This window comes from Callorhinchus milii, unplaced genomic scaffold (assembly GCF_018977255.1).
Source record: "Callorhinchus milii isolate IMCB2004 unplaced genomic scaffold, IMCB_Cmil_1.0 Scaffold1, whole genome shotgun sequence".
Lineage (NCBI taxonomy): Eukaryota > Metazoa > Chordata > Chondrichthyes > Chimaeriformes > Callorhinchidae > Callorhinchus > Callorhinchus milii.
The window spans coordinates 72920121-72942882 of record NW_024704742.1 but is presented as its reverse complement, the minus strand read 5'-3'; the positions used below and the strand labels follow the sequence as shown (position 1 = coordinate 72942882).

At 42.3% G+C, this 22762-nt stretch overlaps 1 protein-coding gene across 2 annotated transcripts in view; it reads right to left on the bottom strand.

Moving 5' to 3' along the window:
* LOC103177621 (B cell scaffold protein with ankyrin repeats 1) overlaps nucleotides 1–22762 on the bottom strand; it is a 183980-nt gene that overhangs the window by 10023 nt on the left and 151195 nt on the right. For both annotated transcript variants that reach the window (XM_007891866.1, XM_007891867.2), the window contains exons 9-11: nucleotides 19037–19264; nucleotides 4386–4445; nucleotides 3143–3318 (exon numbers count right to left, since the gene is read on the bottom strand). In XM_007891866.1, the coding sequence (XP_007890057.1) occupies nucleotides 3143–3318; nucleotides 4386–4445; nucleotides 19037–19264 (464 nt within the window). The remainder of the gene's footprint in view (nucleotides 1–3142; nucleotides 3319–4385; nucleotides 4446–19036; nucleotides 19265–22762) is intronic.

Below are 22762 nucleotides of genomic sequence, written 5' to 3'. Positions count from 1 at the left end.
TGACTGAAAAGCCAACAGACAGGCCCACACATTAGTAATTGCCAAAAGAACACCTGTCCCTGTACCTCAGTAGAATGAAAAATGAATCAAATGCCTTCAGGAGAGGGGGTGGGAGGAGACAAACGTGAAAGATAAGAACAAGTCACAAGCTAACTTTTGCAATTGCAAGGATTATTATTAATTAGAAACGTGCTGTTATCGTCTTCAAGATGAGAAGAGCCTGCCACCTAGTGGAGTGAGCACTGACTGAGGACAGGAAAATTTATTAGATTCATGATCAACATAGAATTCATGGGTAAGAGATTGCAGTAGAAAATCGCTAAGCACTTATTTGTTTGGGGACCACAGAAACAGCATGGAAGGCTAATCTGCCTTTGTCTCCACTAACGGTTTCTCCTCTAGTCACCGCACTGTCACATGTGGCGTTCCTCAGGGCTCTGTCCTTGGTCCCCTCCTTTTCAACATTTACATACTCCCTCTTGGTGACATCATCCATAGATATGGGGTCAACTTCCACATGTATTCAGATGATACCCAACTCTACCCCTCCGTCTCCACCCTCAACTCCAGGACCACTGCTGTCCTCACAGATTGCCTGTCGGACATTAAGTCCTGGATGAGAGCTAACTTTGTGCAGTTGAATGTCAACAATACTGAGGCCCTCCTGCTTGGCTCCTGTCAGTTCCTCCATACCTTGGGTACTGACAGCATCACCCTTCATGGATGCAGTCAACATCTCACAGAGCCAATACGGAACCTCGGCATCCTGTTCGACCCTCAGCTGTCCCTGCATCCCCCACATCTGTGTCATGACTCGCTCTGCCTTTCCCCACCTCTGCAACATCACCCGGCTCCGCCACTGTCTCTTACCGCAGGCCACTGAGATCCTCATCCATGCATTCATCATGTCCAGGCTCGCCTACACAAACTCCCTGCTTGTTGGCCTCTCCAACTCCTCACTCCATAGGCTGCAGATCATCCAGAACTCTGCGGCCCATGTCCTCTCTCGCACCAGACTCCAAATTCCTATCACCCCCATCCTCACCCAACTCCACTGGCTTCCCATGACACAGAGGATATAGTTCAAGATCCTGGTCCTCACCTTCAAAGCCCTCCATGGTCTTGCTCCCCCCTACCTCTCTGACCTCCTAACCCCCTACCAACCTGTCCGCAACCTCCGCTCACCTGGCTCTGGCATGCTTCACAACCCCGCCTTGCCCGCCCCACCATTGGCGGGTGGACCGTCAGCCACTCTGCCTTTACCCTCTGGAACTCAATCCCACAGTCCCTCTGCCTCGCCCCTCCCTTGCCTCCTTCAAGACCCTCCCCTTCGACCGTGCCTTCGGTCACACTCCTACTCCTACCCTCCCGTCCTCCAGCACTCCTGATCCAACCACCAGCTTGGGTGTGGATCTCTGACTGTCCAGCACCCTTGGGACGTCCTCCTGATGTGAAAGGTGCTATACAAATGTAATTTATTGTTGTTGCTGTCGGTTCTTTTAAAAAGCAAACCTTTCAGTGCTATTTTTCCTACCTTTCTCCATACTCCTGAGTTTACTCCTTTTTAGATATTTATCTACTTCCATTTTGAAAGCTAATATTGATTCTGCTTCAACCACTGCTCCTGACAAGGCATTCCATATCCTAACTACTGTGTGCATGAAAAAAATTCTAACACGAAAACAGATAAATGATGGAATCTTTCTAACTTCCATTACCCTCTGGCTACACTGGATGAGAAGTATATTTGCTTACAAAATACAAGGTCACTGCGTGCTGCAGTATATCCTATCTCAAATAGGTAATAAAGTGCTATATCAAATGCAAGACATTATTATTTTAAAGGATGGATTAGCTCTGACTTCTTCCAAACATTTTACACCCAGTAATCCTGTGAAGAAAGTAATTCACTCACTGATCAAGATGACCATTTGTTCATTTACTAACTATCTTAACTTGGTGCCCTCTAGCTACTGACTCACCGACCAGAAGAAATGATGTCTCCCTATTGACTCCCTATCAAAATCCTTCGTAATTTTGAAGACCGCTCTCAGGTCAATCTTCTTTCTTCTAATGTAAAAAGTAAATACAAACTAGAAGTTCTCTTGAATGAGAACTAGAGAGTGAGGCTCACACAGATTTTTTAGCACCTGTCAACATGAAATGGAGCTACGCATGGCAGCTATTTATCTTGATCAGTGAGTGAATTACAGTGAGTTATCCCCAGCAAGTAAGAAAAGCCAAATAGAATAAGGCAGTTTTAACCTTTCCTGGAAAAAAAATCAACAGGAAAATGAAAATAAAATAATAATCTTTGCATTTGATGTTGTGCCTTTCCCTGTTGAGAGGACTTTGCAAATTTCTTCACAGAATTTACTAGAGTGCAGTGAATGTGTATCTTGTTGGCAAATAACAACAGTAACAACAACTTGCACTTGTATAGCGCCCTTCATACGGGGCAGCATCTCGCAGCGCTTATATCTGAGGTGAATGTCCTCCCGGCATGAAAGGTGCTATACAAATGTAATTTTGTTGTTGTTAAGTAAATAATAAAAATGATTTTTGGGGGTCATCTAGGTGTCTGACAAGCGGAAACCAGGCAGAGCTCCGCATTTGGAAATGTCCTTGTCTTTCAAATGCAAATGCACAGTCCCCAGAGGGATACACCCTATTTACCTAATTTCGGAGAGTATTCGGCGCAGGTTGGGAAGAGCCAAGGTTTGGGGACCCCAGACTGGTTGTTGGGATTCTGCTGGTGTTTAATCAGCTAAAACTGCATAGCTTGTCATTGAAAACACTGTCTGGCAAACTTCCTACTGCTTGTCCAACTATGATAACCCTACCTGTTAGGGCTTTGGCTTGCAAGGGTAATAGGAGCTGGGTGGAAAGAACAAAAAGGAAAGACAAAACAATAAAAAGAAAAGCCCATTTTGTGCAAAACCTCACAAGAAGCAATCCCTCCATTTACATTGCTTCCTCAAATAATGTTTTGATGCCAATTGTACCAGCAAGTTTTCTCTAGGTATAAGAGGTGACCGCTAAATTATTTAGAGGCAAACGTGTGGATTGGGTTCTAAAAATAGTTTTTTTTTAAATAATGTATTGAGTCTTGTAGCCTCAGGAACATGGTTTGCTCCTGGACCTGTTGTATGGTGTCTTGATCCTTTTGTTCTCTCTGCCACTGTTTGAATTTTTCCTCAGCTTCATCCAGTTTCAGCATGCCCTTCTTGACTTGTTGTTGCAAATGGATGAGCTGCTGCTGGGCTGGGCTCTGGAGTTTTCCAAATGTATCATACGTGGGGCTTTCGCCTCTGGCAGCTGGTTTGACACAAAGAGGTCAGTTAGAAATATGGGCTGCTTCAGTTGGCAGCAACAGGATAGAACCCAATGTAATTATTGTGATAAATGACTTTGAGTTTTCAGTTAGAACTGGGCATTACAGAAATATAACTTGTGTCCAAGTCTATAAATACAACAGGTATTTTGAAATGTGCATCAATATAAACCATCTCTTCACTTGGCAAACATTCTGGTACAGTTAAGCTATGCTATCTGAGATATGACATAATTGATGTGGTGCCAAGCCATTGTATTGGTTTGATAAAATATGATTGGGAATTGATGCTTAAAAAGGGAATTTATTGAAGCATATCTGACACCTCTTTGTTGCTGCAGGATTACAAATCTGCTTGTATGGTACAAAGCCATCTGTTTGCCGAGTACTAAGAGTTTTTAATCATCTATCTTCTAGTTCCAGAGCAAGATACAACAGAGGAGCCATGGTCTATTGACGTGATTAACCTTTGCCCAAAATTGGTAACCAAAATTTTATTTGTTAAATCCTTTTGTGCAGTCTGTAAAATTCAGCTTTTTCATGGTCTGTCAGACAGGCTGTGTTTATCAGCCAAAAAGTGGAGTTGATAATGTAACAGTCCTGTTGGCAACACAATAGACGGAGGCTTCCCTGGGCTCAAAGTGGCTGGGAGCCAGCAGGCTTTGACAAAGCATGTGCTACCTTCAATTCAAGGATAGGAGTGTGCTACACTGTTGAAGATGCCATGCTATCATCCTGTTCAGGTGGACTGTAGTGGCACTACTTAAAGAGATGGGAGTTTTCCTGCTCATTTCCTGCATGTCCGTTGGCTTTTTGCGCTACGATCGTTTGTAGCCAGCTGAGGGTCACCTCCGATGTTATGTCTTGCTTTGCAGGACGTGATGTTGGGAGGAACCTAAATGGCTTAACGCTTTGCAGGAAATCGAGCAAATCTCATGGCCCATAATAGTGCAGGAGAACTACCCTGTACTATCTCCAAGCAACACAACTGAGCAAACCTATCAACCTCCAGTAGCTACTGTGTGGCTTTGTAAAGTAACAAGCTTCTTACCATCTCGGGGCACAGCATACAGTTTCTCATCGGCTTCCTTTGTAGTCTTTTGCTGAAACACTAACAAAATAGCAGATTAGTATTTATTAAAAAATCCTTTGCAATAATATTTAAATTTGCACAGACCTTCAATTTGTCAAATGATTGATGTGAATGCAATATGACTGACTCAGTTAATGAAATTGAATGAAAGCAAAGATAGGAGACAACAACAACAACATTATATTTGTAAAGCGCTTTGCACGTCGGGAGGATGTTGCAAGGCGCTGAACAGTCAGGGATCAGGACCCAAGCGTGGGGAGGGGTAGGGTTGGTATGAGTGAGGGCAGAGAGAGTTAGGACGGTGGCTGAAGGCACGGTCAAAAAGAAGGGTCTTGAGTCGTGGCTTAAAGGAGGCAAGGGAGGGAGCAAGGCAAAGGAATTGTGGGATGGAGTTCCAAAGAGTGGGGGCAGTGAGGCTGAAAGCCCGGCCGCCGATAGTGGGGCGGATCGGGTGGGAGACCTGGAGCAGGCCAGAGTCTGCTGAATGGAGGGAGTGGACAGGTTGATAGGGGATCAACAGGTCAGAGATGTAGGAGGGGGCAAGGCCGTGGAGGGCCTTGAAGGTGAAGACAAGGATTTTGAACTGTATCCTCTGAGGGATGGGGAGCCAGTGGAGTTGGGTGAGGGTGGGGGTGATAGTGTCACCGAACCTGGTGCGGGAGAGAACACGAGCTGCAGAGTTCTGGATGAGCTGCGGCTTGTTGAGGGAAGAGATGGGGAGGCCGACAAAGAGGGAGTTTCCGTAGTCAAGCCTTGAGGTGGCGAATGCATATATGAGGGTTTTGGCGACCTGGGGGGTGAGGCAATGGTGGAGTCGGGCAATGTTGAGGAGGTGGGGAAAGGCAGAGCAGGTCATGGCACGGATATGGGGGAGAAAGGACAGTTGAGGGTTGAACAAGATGCCCAGGTTCCTGATTGGCTTGGTGAGGGGGAGTGTGAATAAAGCAGGCAGATGTTTGCTCAGCAGAAGTAGTGGCCAAGGCTGTAGGGAATCAAAGCTTGGCTGAGGTGAGCCCGTGGAGACTTTTGAAAGTGGGGAAAGAATATAGAATTTGATTGGGGGGAGGAGATGGGAGCCAGTGGATTTGAGCAAAAGTGGGATGATAGGCTTGCGGAGCCTGGTGTGGGAAAGGACATATGTTGCAGAGTTCAGGATTGTCTGTAGCTTGTGATGGATGAGTTGGTGAGCAGGGCATTTGAATAGAGGTGATGGAGGGAAAATGGGGTCAAGGTGGTAGGTTTCATGTAAAAAATGAGAAGAGGGATGTGGGAGAGGCAGAATTAAAGATGTGGAAGGAGTGGTAAGCGGAGTCTAGGATGGGGGTTGTGGTTCTGTGCTGGAAGAGGTAGCGGAGGTACAGGTAGTTGAGGGAATCCACTCTGTTTTTGACATTAGGAAGTCCATCGTCTCCTGCATTTGGATTTGGGGATGAAGATGGAGGTTCATGGTGATATTGTATATTTCCGGGTGAACAAAGCAGCCAATTTGACATGCACAACAGTGTTCTCACGAACAGCCAAAAAATAACCAATTTTATGTGGGTGAGTGCTGTACTTCACTTCACGGTTGCCTGTTGAACATTACTGTGTACAAATTGGCTGCTTTGTTTGCCTAGAAAATGCACAGTAACTACACCTTACAGCAAAATCCTATGAACATAGGAACAGGAGGAGGTTGTTCAGCCCTTTGAACGGCCTTCTCCTGTTCCTGACGTGTTTGAGATGTTCTCCTGACATGAAAGGTACTATATCAAATGTAAAGGATGCACTAATGTTGGCCAGGACACCTGTAGAAACTCCCTTCTCTTTTCGAATAGTGCCATGGGACCTTTAATATCTACCTGAACAGGCAGACAAGAGCATGGTTTAAGCTTTCATCTGAGGAATATCAGCAATTTTCAGACAGGTTTAAAACTTAATTATTATTATTATAATAATAGCTGTCCTGCAGTTCAGTGGTTAGAGCACTCGGTTTGCAAGCGAGACACCTGGGTTCAATTCCAGGCAGGGCGAAACCTTGGGCAAGTTTCCTTACTCCACATGCCTAATAATAATACCCCCAAAACAAAACAATAATAAATTGGTCATTTTCAATCCAGGACTGTTTGTGGGACATTGCTGTGCACAATTGGCTGCTGCGTTTCGCCCACAAATATACGGGCAATTCACTTTACAGTCTATTTTGTGAAGCGCTTTGAAACGTCTAGAAGACGTGAAAAGCGCTACATTAAATGCAAGGATTATTGTTATTAATTGAGGAATTTCTCCCAACCTAATAATTCAACCTTGTGTTGTACATGGGAAAAATGTAGGGGAAAGGGTTGAGGGTAGTTAGCTCCAGTGGAGGAGCTGCTATCAGTATAAACAAAGGACAATATGACCTCTTCCTATGCTGTAATTTCAACCCAAAAGATATTCTATACATGCTGTATCCATGGTTACAGCAGCATGGGAACTATTGCATTCCACAGGGAATTTGATCCTACAGATAATACACAATAAGTAAATTGTGAACTTTGAAATGTTATTTGGCTCAACAAATCCCATCATTCAGTAAACCATCCAAAACCCGGTCTCTATCCGTCCTGTCTGTTCTCATGACCAATGAGTGACTATAATCCTGGGGAAGGGAGGGGAGGGGAGGCAAGTGTGTCCTCCTTGGGGCTGAGTTGGCTCTAAGGTGACATGCCTGTCAATGGAAAATCAGAATCAGGATTGAGTTGATCTTTTGTGATGGTTTTGGTAGTCTGGTTTCTGAGTTGCATGTGGCTGCACTATTCCAAAGCACTGCTGATGACAGACTAGCCAATCGTGCTTGTTGGCAGGACTTGGATAACAACAACAACAACAACAACAACTTGGATTTATATAGCGCCCTCCACGCCGGACAGCGTCTCAGAGCGCTTCACAGTAACGGATCCCGGGGCCGAGCCAGGGGGAGGGGGAGGAAGGTGACCAAAGGTGCAATCAAAAAGAAAGGTCTTCAGCAGAGACCTGAAAATAGGAAGAGAGTGGGCAAGGTGAAGGGAGTGGGGAAGGGAGTTCCAGAGCCTCGAGGTCGCCGAGGGTGGAACGGAGGACTCGGGGGACGAGGAGGAGGCCAGACCCTGAGGAACAAAAGCAATTGGTACTGTTTTGAGGAGAGAGGAGGTCAGAGAGGTAGGGGGGTGCAGAGGAGTGCAGGGACTTGAATACAAGGGTGAGGATCTTGAAATCAATCCTTTCTGGGACAGGCAGCCAGTGCAGTCTGGCAAGGACTGGGGTAATAGGAGAGCGGAGTTTCCTACAGGTGAGAATGTGGGCGGTAGACTTTTGAATGATTTGAATTTTATGGATGGTAGTGGATGGGAGACCGGCGAGGGGGCATTAGAGTAGTCCAGCCGAGAGGTGACAAAGGCATAGACCAGGGTTTCAGTGGCTTTTGGAGCGAGGTATTGGCGGAGACAGGCGATTGGTCGGAGGTGGAAGAAAGCTGTGCTGGTAAGGGACTGGATATGGGGGAGGAAGGATAATTGGGGGTCGAACCTGACGCCTAGGTTGCTTACAGGTTCGGAGAGTTTTAGGGGGAGGTCGGGTAGGTGGAGGAGGTGAGAGCTGTGAGATTTTACACGTTGATGAGAGCCAAAGAGTATGGCTTCCATCTTGTCATCATTCAGCTGAAGGAAATTTGTGCTCATCCAGCCCCTGAGATCTGACAGGCAGGCTGACAGAACATCAGGGGACTGGGGGTCGCAAAGAGAGGTGGAAAAATAGAGTTGGGTGTCGTCTGCATACATGTGAAAATATACCCCATGTCTGTGGGTGACATGCCGAAGAGGGAGCATGTAGATCAGAAAGAGGAGGAGGCCAAGGATGGATCCTTGGGGTACCCCACAGGTAACCGGGTAAGAGCGGGAGGTGAAGCCGTTTGTGCAGATGTACTGCTGGCGGTATGTGAGGTAGGACTCGAACCAGGCGAGTGCGGTCCCACTGAGGTGGATGACGGAGGTGCAGTAGAGGAGGATGGGGTGGGGTGATCGACTGTGTCGAATGCGGCGGAGAGTTCCAGGAGGACAAGGAGGCAGAGAGAGCCTTGGTCACAGATAGAGAGGATATTGTTTGTGACTCTCACAAGCACAGTCTCTGACTGTGGGCAGGGCGGAAACCGGACTGGAGGGGTTCAAAGAGAGAGTGGGAGGAGAGGTGTAAGCGAAGTTGGTTGGCAACAACACATACTAGAACTTTTGAGAGGAAGGGCAGGTTAGAAATAGGTTGGGTATAACAATCACTGGGAACAGGGATTCTTCCCATTTAACTTTGGTTAACATTGTAAATCAAAGCCATAAATAATAAGGTGGTTCGTGCTGCATCAATAGTGGGCTAGTTAGCCTCCAGTGGTACTCAAATGCACATTCTGGGGTCCCTAAACCTTGCTCTCACCATCCTGCACCTGATACTCTCTGGAATTAGGCAAGTAAAGTACATCCCTTCAGGGAAAAAATGCACTCTCCATTCCATTCTTTTCAAAGGTGGTTCACATATGTGGAACTCAGTGTGGTGATAGCACCCCCATCCTTGCCCGACTCCACTGGCTTCCCATTGCACGGAGGATACAGTTCAACATCCTGGTCCTCAGCTTCAAGGCCCTCCATGGTCTTGCTCCTCTCTACCTCTGCGACTTCCTGACCCTCTACCATCCTGCTCACTCTCTCCGCTCAGCGGGCTCCGGCCTGTTACACGTTCCCCGCCATTGATGGACGTGCCTTCTGCCACTCTGCCCCCACCCTCTGGAACTCCATCCCACAGTCCCTCTACCTCGCCCTCTCCCTTGCCACCTTCAGACCCATCTCAAGACCCTCCTCTTTGACTGTGCTTTCGATCTCCCTGCTTCCCTCCCCTGCCCTCCATTCTCCCTGACCCCGAGTTCGGATCCAAAACTATTTGTCCAGCACCTTGGGACGTCGACCCGATGTGAAACGCGCTATAAAATGTAATTTTGTTGTTGTTGTTTGGATACAGTCAAACACACCAATGGGTTTATTCATGTATCAAATACCCAACTGACCAAATAGCAGTACTTTTAAAAAAAAAATCAGGAGATCACCTCCCACAATGAGTAATATGGACAGTTTTTTTTTGAAAATCATGAGCTTCAGATTATTTTCTTTGTACTAACTGAACACTTCAGGCACTCGTTTCTTTTAATGTCTGATGCTGGCAGAGGCATTTGTATACTATATGGTATCCTAGCAGTATTGGTGTGGGATTATGAAACAGTTTGCTGTTAAACAACCTTTCCTGTGCGAGACAATATAATGCTCCATTCGGTTTTGAAAAGATCCCAGAATAGATAAGGCAAGACAAGATATTACCAAAGATGCAGACAGCCCAAATCAGGTTAGTAGTGATTTTGCTTTAAAGATTAGCACAGATATTTTGAGATCTGATATATTTTCATCCAGTTTTAATGAACATTTTCTCTTTATTTAACTTTCCTGTTGACCTTGCTGACTGTCAGTACTTTATCAGAACTATTATAGACATTGTTCTTCCCTATCATATTCCTGGTGAGCTTCAAGTATGCATTCACAGATGCTATGCATTTACTTCCTGCGACCTTTCAGCTGAAAGTGGAAGATGGTATCTATATATCTATATCTATATTAGTTCCATCATTGCTCACCGGGTACATAAAAGATTTGGACTCAGATTTAGGAGGTATGGTGTTAACTTGCAGATGACACCAAACTGGAAGATATGACAAATAATGATGAGGAATGCAAGAAAATGCAGGAAGACACAAACAAGCTTGTAGAATGGGTAGATAGGTGGCAGATGAAGTTCAATATAGAGAAATGTAAAGTGATTAATTTTGGTCGGAGGAATTAAGAAGCCATTCATAGGTTATATATGGTAAGAACCTAAAAGGAGTAAGGAAGCAAAACGATCTGGAGATTCAGATTAATAAATCTCTAAATCTAACAACATGGATGGAATGGACCATAAAATATGCAAAATTGGCAGTTTCAGTGCTGTAGTATAGTTTATAGATACCGGTGTGTTTGGTAGAGACAAAAATCAACACCAATTACAAACTTTCCTTTATATAGCGCGTTCATAGAATAACATTTCTGAGTATTTTACAGAGATGGTGACAGACACTAAACAGTAGGAGTGAGGGAGAAGGTTTGGTGAACTGTAGGTACAGTTGAAGTGGTAGATATATATATATATATATGTATGATGAGATGGAGGGTTTGATGGAGGGATTTCCAGAGGTTGGGCGCATAGCGGCTGAAGGCTTGGTTAACAATAGTAGGGTGAGGGACATGTAGCAGGCCCCAGTTTTTCTATGGTGGGTGGGGTGGGGGTGAGTCAAAGGTAATGATGACGAGGTGCAGTATTGCAGGGGGTTATGATAGTTGGCAGTTCTTATAGAAATTGTGGTCAATAGGAGGACTCCACACATGTAACTACAAAAGGTAGTTTAACTTGGAGTTCTTGCATCAAAACTAGTGTTGCAACATATCAGTTATGTGAAGAATACTGCAGAAATTTGATGTAGTTTTCCAGAGGATAATGATGATCTCCTAGTCTAGGCTATTATTCCAGTGCATTACTAGGAAAACACTGCCTCATTGGATGTGCCAAACTTAGCAATGGATGTTGAACCAAGGTCCTGTCTGTCTGTTCACTATTCAAAACTAGAATCTCCTGGTGACCTAGCCATTAGGACTTCAGATTATTGGTCATTTGCCTCATGCTTGTTTATGAACCTTGCTGATGGAAATGGCTGCTATGTTTGTCTACTAATCCAGTCACAGCATTTGACAGAATTTACTAGTGAAGCACTTTGAGACATTTCAATGTGATAAATGGTGATGAGAAATGCAAGTCCATCTATAAAAATGCAAGTGGGGAATTTCCAAAGGTTGATGGTTATCTGGGCAGAACTCCAGGTTCTCAGTCTGTTCTGGAAATGGTGTTGTCTGTTAAACTGTGGAAGGTCTACATCAGTGTTTGGAGAGAGCAGAATTGACGTGCAAATGTTATTGATTCAAAGAACCTGGAGCCGCCCAACTGGAATTTAGAGCCAGAATCACTGATCCCTAGCCTCCTGATCAATTGACCATATGGCCCAGAATGTTATTTTTATTGCTATTTGCTAAGAATGAAAATAATAATCAATATTCCTAGCATTTGATACATCACCTTATCACACTGAAACATCTCAAAGTACTAAACAGTTGTTGATGTTAAGTTGATGTTAAGTATAAAGCATGTGTAGTTGAACATGGCAGCCAATTTTTGGACAGCCAGGAGATGAATGACCAATTTCCTTTTTATGTGACTTTAGTGTGTCCATTTATTTTCTCAAATTTTTCCTTCTCACCAGCAACAACAAATTATATTTGTATAGCGCCTCTCACATCAAGAGTATGTCCCAAGGTGCTGGAAGGTCAGGGATCCACACTTGAGCTGGTGGTTGGGAGCAGGAGGGGTGGATATGCTCCTGGTCTGGCTTCCTCTTGCTGAGCTGCCACTCCACAGTTATTGGTTGTGCTTCAATAACCTGCCCACATGGCCATTATTTATTTTTGAACCTTGGCAGTGAGTCCAGGGCAAACTTCTCCTTTCAAATAGACACTTTAACATCTAGCTGAACAGGCAGACGGTTCTTGGTTTAACATCTCATCTGAAGGACGACACCTCCGACAACACATTGCTACCTCAGCATGTCACTGAAGCGTCAGCCTGGAATTTAAACATGAAGTCTGAACTGAGACTTGAACCAGCAACTTTCTGACCCAGACGTAAGAGTGATAACAAAGGAGCCAAGCTTATATCTCAAGAAATGAAATACAGCACATTTTTTGCTGTTGCAGAGAATGCAAACAAAATTCAGCAGTGGTAGATCATTGTGTTGAATCAAGAAGAAAAAATATTAACTTCTGCATTTGGAGCAGTGTGATCAATGTGCTCCCAAAACCAACTCCTTGAATGTTGGCAGATTTTCAGCTGGTGCAGCAGCTACAGTTAACCTCAATGGCTGAGCAGGCAGATGGTGCGTCAGTTCAACATTTTATCCATAAGTGCACCTTGTACAATGCAGTCCTTCCCCAGTACTGTATTGACTGTCCTCAAGACCAATATGGAGCTTTAACCCACAACGGGACTCAAACCTGTACTTGTCAAAAGTTTTGGTAATCAGACAAGTTCAAAGTACTCTAAGGCACTGTTGAAGACCAGCCAGCCTCATTAGCAGGATATGGAGGGGCAGACCAGTCGCTGAAGATTGGGTTTCTTCCCCCTCAGCTGCTGTTAATCTTGGAAGCCATAGCCCTAATGGATATGGTGGTCCTTTTGGGCCAAGCAGCAAGATCCTTGTCAATGGCAAGCTAGCAAACTGCTTGGTTTTAGTTGGCTAAACCCCGACACACACTCTGGAGGTGCCCAAGCTACAGTTATTGCTAATCTGTACCTAATACTCTGGTGTTATTTAATAGTAATAATCCTCACATTTGGTATTGCGTGTTTGAAATTGGCAGGATATTTAAAAACAGGATAAACTCTAAGCCCAGTGATGGCCGTCAATTTGCGTACAGCAATGTCCCACAAACAGTCATGAAATGAATAACCAATTTTATTTGGGGAGATTGTTTGCCAGGACACTGGGAGAAACTCCCTTCTTCTTTTCAAGCAATACCATGGGATCTTCAACTTCCGCCTGAACAGGCAGACAGTTCAACGTCTCATTCAAAGGATGCACCTCCAGCAATGCAGCATACCCCCAGCAATGCATTGGAGTGTTAGCCTAGACTATGAGTTTCAATTCCTGATGTGGGGCAATTTCTGCAAGACTGACATGCCTCAAACTAATGAGCAAGCCAAGTACGTCCCTCCAGGCAGAGAATGTGTGTTACATTCATGAATATGTAGACTCCCAGTAGTTTGGTTGGGAGACTCGTAATGAACATGGTGATGGGCTTCTGCAAGTCAAACACTCGGCTTGATTGACCCCCCAAAACGTTTTGGTACCCACTGAGCCCAAGAAATCTGGACACATAGAAGGGATCTAAAATGAAACCAAAATAGTTGTGCTTTTCTAGCATTAACACCCATTCAAAAGTGGAGTAAAGATTTTATGAACTTGGTGCTCATTAGTTTGAGGCATGTCAGTATTGCCAAATTATTTTTTCCAGTTTGCCTTCAGCAACAGCACTCTGCACATAGTTGTTAAATGTGCCTTAGTCACTAGACATTGCCTCCCGCACCAATGTGACACAGTGTAACCTGACTTCCCTTTTAAATGCTGATAACCTTCCTACCCATTTCCTACATTTCAGTATTTACTTCAGGTTTTGAGCTTTGGCAGTATCTGATCTCAGGCAGTCTAATTTCTCACACCAATGATCCTCATGCCCTTATTAAGTGAGGTGCCCAATTAGTGCTTACAATGTTAGTGATGTTTTGCTCAATCCCACTGTGAACTCATTCCCACATTTGACTACCTCGACTGCCCCCTGTTCTGTCATTTAATATCATCTGAAATATTATTTTAAAATGTGGATGGATATGTCTGCAGCAAAGAACATTTCCCCCTTTATCCCTCATGTCTATTTTCATCTGCAGTCTAAAACTTATCAGTGTACGTGATGACAGGTTCCATCCCCAATGTAATCTTCCAGGAATATCAGGCGATCAGCCTCCAGTGCGTAAGGTCACATTTAATTTTGCTAAGTGACAAATTAGAAACTCTACTTGTCAATGTATTTACATTGCTCAACAGTTAGAAGTGTGTGGAGACAAGTTACAGCTTACAAGTTTACAGGTAGCTGAAAACCTGGATCTTTTGGGGCTGGTGATGCATAAGCTCAGTGCATGCAGCTCACAAGTGGGACTGAGAGGATTGTACCTTCAAGGCTGTTCTCAAATCTCATTCTGAAAGGTACAGGCCTCATTTTAGCAATGTTTTGCAAACCAGGTTTAAGTCGGGGAGGGGGGAGTACAATGGGGCCTAAACATATTCTTATGAGGGAATCAGGACTCCTGTGGGAACTCTGATTTGACATGTATATCTGGATTGAAAATCCCAGGATTAAGTTGACACTATTTGTGATTGTTGTTACAAATATGACTTTTTAAGGTCTCAATAATAGCTGACATATCCTCAATATGATGCTATGCTTTGTGATAGCTTTGTGATAACACAGTATAAATAACAAATTAAAAACAATGCACCAAATATATAAGCACTGAGGTAAAGAACCAGAATATTCTCTTTGACCCCCAGGTGGCACTCCTGGTCAGCCTTACAATGCACATAAGGCAGACATTAACCCCTCTGAGTATAATATGCTGAAATAAGATCTAGATGTTTGAGATTAAACAGTTCGATGATGATGATAAAATGAATCAAACTAAAGGTAACACTTAACGATTCTATTGAGTTTGCACTAAAGACTTGAATTGATACGCTTCCTATTTTTGCTGAAAGCTGCAGTATCCAAACATTCTGAAATGCATCAGTCACTGCTAATACACTTCTGAAACAGGAAGCAAAATTATGGGTAGGATTAGGCCATTTCATTCTTATTTAAGTTTATTTTTAGAAACATAGAAACAGGAATAGGCTATTCAGCCCCTCGAGCCTGTTCCGCCGTTCCATAAGATCATGGGTGATCTGTACCTCAACTCCAATTACCCACTATTGCCCCTTATCCCTTAATACCCTGACCTAATCAATATCTATCCACCTACGTCTTGAAAATGTGAATGGATCCAGCACCCACAACCTTTTGGGAGAGAAAGTTCTAGATTTCCATTACCCTTTGGGGTGAAAAACTACTTCCTGATTAGGATTAGGATTAGTAACTCTGAGGTGTTTATCCTCCCCTGAGCTTATGTCACTTTTGAAATTGTTTAAGAAAAACGTGAAGCTAAGATACTGCTTTTATTTTGCTTACTAAATGTTTTAAAAATATATTGATGCATAAAATGGCAATGTTTCCATGAATTTGAACCCTAATTCTACAATTTATTAAAATACATTCTACCAATGTACTACTGACAACCTTTTGGGTGATATGATGCATAATGATAGAATAATTTTGATTTCTGTACATTATTGCTATGCATAAAATTACACACTTGGTCACCCCATATTGTAATGTTAATATTTAAATTTTCTTAACTTGCATTTATAGCATTGTTCAAACAGCAAGATTGTTACAGAATTTTACATTGTAAGAGTTGGCAGGTTAGAGGCTTTCTCTCCAGAGATGAAACGATTAAGAGGGGATAGAGGTGTTTCAAATTCTGAACGGATTTTATAAGATGTCCAAGTAGTAACAAGGACTGCTTCCACTTATTGATGAGTCCAAAACGAAGATAGCGAGTAGAAAATCCAAAGGGATGTTAAGGAGAAACTTCAAGTAGTGGGTGGTGAGAATACAGAACTCAATGCTGGAAGCTGTGGTTGAAGCAAAAAGCATCAACAAGTTTAAGAGGAAACTTGATGCACACACAAGGGAGAAGGGAGCAGAGGGATTTGTGAAAACATATTAGGAAGGGTGGATGCTCTTGAGGAATACTGGTGTGGAACAGTTGGGCCTATTGATCTGTTTCCGTGTTGATACATCCTACATAATGCTGTGAACAGTCAAACACAAGTTAAATGCAAAGTTGAATTTTGGCTAAAGTTTGAAGTTCATTTTTCAAAAAACTTCAATTAACGTCTTAGTTACAGACATCTGCATGTGCTCATCGGGATAGTGTAGCAATCAACATTTTTATGCTTCACTAACCATGATAGCAGGTAAAGCAACCTGACACAAGTGAATCTTATAACATCCCTGTAGTGCTATAATCATCTGTGAGGAACAAATTGATAACAGTTGGATAACAATGTGCTGTTATGTACATTTCTGTACTTAGTGAATACAATTTGTAGCATGGAGAGGTCTCTAATAGCTCTGCTGTCTGTTATTGTGACTCTACACTAGAGAAAGCTGCGGAGAGACATTCTCTTTGACTGAAAACTGGATATAAATCTGAACAATTATAGGGGTGGCGACATTGGATTTCAAATAACACCTTGCCTTGGCAAGATGGGATTTACTAGCAACTAACAGAAAATTAAAATATATATTTGTATGTGTGTATATGTTCAACTAAAATAGAACAAATTGCATTAGTTACTTGTTCTAATTTAGAATAATAGAGAAAATATATTCTTCTAATATATTTGAACAATATATTATTCATATATTGTTCAAATAATATATTTTATTATACCGCTGTCTTAACTACAACTAGCTGGGTTTTCATGTTAATGTGTCTTTTTGGCCAGCTGGGTGTCTGTGACAGGCAATGGAAACCATTGCAGTACGTAAGAGTATCCAAACTAAACAGAGTTCCACAAATGCTTGGATATTTCCCTCTGTATAGAACAGGTGTTCACTCTCTCCACAGAAGCATGCACCATCATCATTACCTAATGCATTACCTAATCCCAGAAAGCATTAGGTGCAGGTTGGCAAAAAATAATGTGTGTTGATGATTTTTAGCCAGTTTAACCAGCATAACCAGCATATCAAATGCAAGGATTATTATAACATTGAATAAATTAGGCCCAAATCGACAGATGTCATTAGCAAGCTATATAATACTCTACTGTCAGGCCTTGAGTATGGCATACAATTCTGGTCAGGTCATCAAGACATACAACAGCATGTTGTAAGGAATGAGATAACACAGAGGATGATGATTCTTTAAGAAAGCTGGTGTCCCTGCTAACCCTGGTACCAACTCTGCCTTGAAGTGATGGATTTGAGTGTTATCCTTCTCTTGCTTGGTTGGGTTCATCAACAGATGGTTTGTATCTTAGATGAGGATATTGGTGCTTTATGGTCAATCAGGAGGTAATTATCTCCCGAGAATGTGTCAAAAGAATGATGTTGGAGGATGCTTTATAGTCCCTGGCTTGCCACACACATAATGTTTTACCTCTTGACCCCACTTGGTATCATACAATAAATAGGGATTGGCATATTTTGGGGTGAGAACACTGTTGTCACATGTGCAATGTTTCTCGTAGACAGTTGGACAAATGATTTCTCTGATTCATGTCTCTCTGCATGTAGAAATTGTTTAGATTTTTATCCAAGTTTCGGTCAGAGGGAATGTCTCTCCGCAGCTTTCTCCAGTGTGGAGTCACAATAACAGACAGCAGAGCTATTAGAGGCCTCTCCACGAATTGTATTCACTAAGTACAGGAATGTACATAACAGCACACCAAGCACACTGTTATTCAATTGTTATCAATTTGTTCCTCACAGATGATTATAGCACTGCAGGGATGTTATAAGATTCACTTTTGTCAGGTTGCTTTACCGACTATCATGGTTTGTGAAGCCTAAAAGTGCTGACTGCTGCATGATGCTGGTGTGCACATGCAGATGTCTAAAACTAAGACTTTTGGGATATAAAAGAGGGAGTTTTAATCAGTGTTAGTGAGATGTAGATCTGACTGACTTCCACTGATTGCTGTTCTCCCATGGAAAGCTAACTGATCACTACTTTATTCACTGAAACCTGGTTGCTATGATTATTGTGCCTAGTGATAGTGGTTCAATGCTTTCTGAATAACCATTGACTGTTGAACTGTAAATAAAGGAAACAATGGTTTAACATCCAAATTGCATGCACTATTTCATCATTAATTAATAAGAATGTTTCTTTACAAGGCGGTGCAGAGGAGAATGATTAGCAAGCTAGGGCTCCTAAGTGTTGAAAGAAGATGACTCAGAGGGAACCTTATAGAGGTATATTAAAATTTTAAATAGGATTGAAAAGGTAAACCCAGATCAATGCTTAAGGATGCACCAAGACAGTAGAACAAGAGGACAGAGGTTCATAATTGCAAAGGGCAATTTCAGCACAGACACCAGGAAGTTTTTCTTTACCCAGAGGGTAATTAACCAATGAGGCAAGTTACCAGGAAGGGTTACTTAGGCCTGGACTAAAGAGTCATTTAAAAAATAGCTCAATGCTTTGATGAAAGAACAGTAGGGTGAGAATTCTGGAAGGATGGGATCAGATGGGCCAAAGGGCTTCTCATGCTAGTCATGACACCCTATCCATTTGGGCTCTGACTTGTAGGATTAACAGGAGTTAGAAGTGTGAAGAAACCATACTTTAGTGAAAGTTCATTCCCAAATATAGTTTTAGTCAAGCACGAAGCACTAGAAAAGGCTTGATGAGGCTAAAGGTCTCCTCTACTACCACTTCTATGAAATAGGTTTGATCATTATAATAACAATCCTTGGATTTGATAATTATTTTGTTAGTCATTGAAATCTGTGAACAATAACATTTATATAGCACCCTTCATGTAGAACAAGGTATCAGAGTGTTTAATAGGAACAACTGAGAGAAGTTGCTCAATGATTTTCCCTTTACTTTGGGACCTCCACTAGCTCAATGGCTTTGTGGAAATAGGAACTTCCCACGTGGAGATTTGTAGACACAAATGTACATATTTTTACTCCACGCTTCAAGCACATTGTCCAAACAATGACTGAAAGTAATATGCCTAAATGTTACACTGGTGTATGTTAGGAACATACCTTGAGCTATAAAGGGGGTATTTCCATACTGAAGTGTGCTTGGTCGAGGTATAGGTGCTGGTGGTCTTTTTGAAACATTGGCAGAAGATTCCTTTTTCATTGCCCCATTGCTGTTCTCTTCTGGTAAAATCATATCGTAGGGATCATCATCCAAAGCCAAGGTGTAAATATCCTCATTATCGTATTCTTCAATGTCTTTCACACTTGAGTTGTCTTTTCTTTCTTTAGCTGTTGAAAGTTTATAACAAATCTGGTTGATTACAGCTTTCTTTCCTATTTAAATAATATTGGATGAATTTAATGTAACACCTTTCACAAAGGGAGAATGTTTCAAAGCGCTTCACAGGATTTACTGTAAAATGCAGTGACTGTTTATTTTGTTGGTGAATGCGACAATCAATTTATTCACAGGGATATCCCGTGAACAGCCATGAAGTGAAAGACCAATTTTATCTGGGGGATTGTTAGCCAGGAAACCATGAGAAACTCCCGTCTCTTTCCGAATAGTGCCATGGGATCTTTAACAGCTCAACAGGCAGACAAGACCTTACTTTAACATATCCTCCAAAGGATGGCCCCTCCGACAATGCAGAGTGCCCAGCATTGCTTTAGCGTATAGCCAAGCCTCTATGAGTTCAAAGTTCCAATGTGGGCTTGAACCCACAACCCTTTAGACTCTGAGCCGTGAGTGCTACCAACTGAGCTAGTCAAAACCATTTAGTTATTACCTGGGCCAATAGAAAATGTGGCTGCACTTTTACTGCGGAATCCGCCATAACGCCCCAACTGCTCCAAACCCGCTACAAATTAAGTTTCTGGCTCGCGGGCCACTCGCGGGTTACCTGATGTCACTGTGGGCCTAGCGGCTCTGGACACATGTGTGGGGCAACCGGCAAATGGGCTTCACTTGGAGCTCCCGCTGTTGTCTGTGTATTTATGTGATTGTTAGTGTCTGTGTGTGTCTCTGTGTTTGTGAGTGTCTGTGTGTCTCTCTCTCCACGGTATGTCTGTGTGTGTTTGTGAGTGTCTCTCCTCTGTATGTATGTTTGTGAGTGCATCTGAGTGTATCTCCTAAATGTGCACGTGTGTGTGTGTGTGTTTCTGAGTGTCTCGGTGTGAATGTGTAAGTGTCTCACCTCTGTCTGTGTGTGTGTGTGTATGTATCTCTGTGTCTTTGAGTGTGTGTCTGTCTGTCTGTCTCTCTTCTCTGTCTCTGAGAATGTGTGTCTCTCCGTGTCTGTGTGAGTGGTGTGTGTCTCTCTGAATCTGTGTGCTGTGCCAGCCATGAGAGACAGGAGGTGGTAAGCTCCTGTAGTCTCGTTGTGTTCCCCTCACCAAAAAAAAAGGGCTACCCAGTTTATGTTAAAGAAGTAATTAATTTTTTTGCAACAATCTAATATGTGTTATTTCCTTATGTTTAGTTTTTATCAACAAAATTTAAAAAAAAGGTTGGCAGTAAAATGCACCTCAATAGCATCAATATTAAGCCACAGTTTTCTGCAAAATTTGTCAAAAATTTCCCCGCAATTTTTAGCAAATATTTCCCTACTTTTCTATTGACCCAGGTTATTAAGCAACATACATGTTTTTTACAATAAACTGTTAAATACATGGAACTTTCAACTAAGATTGGACAGAGATTAATAGATGTAAAAGTTGTAACCAAATGTCAACATTTCATGTGTATACAGTAAAGAGCAGATTATCCACACTAATTGGGAACTGTTATGGATGATTGAAAGGTTAAGGGATGATATGAAACAAATTAACAGGTTAGATAATGGCTGAACCACTCTTCTGTTTGGTAGAGGAATCCATTACAAAGGGCACAGCCTTAAAATCAAGGTGATCAGCACTGAGTTCAGCAAACATTTCTTCACAAAGGGGTTTGTGGAGATTTGGAATGCTCCAGAAGAGGAAGCAAAAACGATGTTTAAAAGAGAGATGAACTTAGGTGGTAGAGGTACAAATGGATATGGCGAAAAGGCAGGGATAAAAGGTCAAGACCTAATAAACTGGTGGAATAGACTCACTAGGCCAAATAGCATCCCCCTGTTCCTGTTCTCATATGTTGCTAAGAACACAAGCTTCACAGAATATACTGTAAAGTGAATTGACCGTATATTTGTGGGCGAACGCGGCAGCCAATTGCGCACAGCAATGTCCCACAAACAGTCGTAGATGGAAAATGACCATTCACATTTATTTTTAATAAACTACACAAGACTGGAATGTAGAACAACAACAACAAGATTACATTTGTATAGCGCCTTTCACGGATGTAATTTAATCTACCATTGCTACATAAAAAACTGAATCTTTAGGCACTCAATGACTTGTTTTAGTCAAAAGGTCAGCAAGACTCCAACACACACTCTGGGGTCCCCAAGCCTTGGCTCTCGCCAACCTGCACCTATTATTTTCTGGGATTAGGTAAGCAGGATGCCTCTCTCCTGGGAGAGGGCCACATTCCATTCCAACAATCTATCTCTGGAATTTTCACATGTAGAAGCATGGAAATCTCATCTTAGTTTGGATACTCTTAAGCATGTTGATAGGTTTCACATGTGTCAGACACCCAGCTGATCAAAAAAAACTTTACTGAATCCTACAATTGATTTTGTAGGAATTTAGGACATGAGAAGGCGATTCTGCTTCTCATACCATATGTACCAACACTAATACAATGGGTCATAAAGCCTCCTACTGTGTCGTAGTTTTCTGTGGAACAAGGATTGCGGCTCAACTAATTATCCAGAGAACCTGTTGTGGAATAAATATTTTTACAATATGTTTTGCAAGAGTTTCTATTGTCACTAGTGGAGCTGATTCTAATAGGAAATATATATTAATAATAATAATTGCATTTTTGCTGCTGAGTAAAAATCTACATGGGTAAATAAAACTTTCATTGAGTGCAGTACTTGACTGGTACATATGGTCTGTTGCTGTGCTACCAATGTCCTGTACCTATTCTATACAGAAATCTTCACTGTCAGCCTCATAACTTAAATTGCAAAAGCTAGTCATAGCACCTGGGAGTTATATTCCAAAAATGTTTGGAATCTGTTTTCAGGAAAACAATGGTCAAACAACGTAAATTTAAATTACACCAATGCAGACAAAATAGGCCATGGACTTTGCAGAATAAGATTAATTAAAAATGAAGTGAATATTGTTATGGAAGCAAATGTGTGAAATGGGAGGAAGTATCAATTCATGTTCACATGAATTGCAAGGTAGATGGGACCCAAATGATTGTCTCAATTGTAATCGGGATGATGATCCAGAAATAAATCAATAAATACATGCGGAAAGAGCAGGGAATTGGGATGAGAGTAGATGCCAATAGTAGAGGAGTTAGTACCAGCTAATTGACAGCCTCTCTTCAGCAATGGAATCCCAGGAGGTGGAGGCCAGGACACAGTGACTCATTTTAAGAAGCAAGTTTGATACTATGATGGGGAGGTGATGGGTTTGGTATTATGGAAGGATGAGATAAAATGCTTGGGCTTGGTGGGCAGAATGGCGCAATGCTGCAATTTTTATGATGCTACAACGTATACATAATACAGAATGTTGTTATAATAATAATCCTTACATTTGATATGGTGCCTTATCATGTCATTGAGACGTCTTAAAGCGCTTCACAGAATATATGACTTTCAATAATAAGTGTAATTTAATGACACATGCTTACAATTAAACCTATTTTGTAGCAAGGAT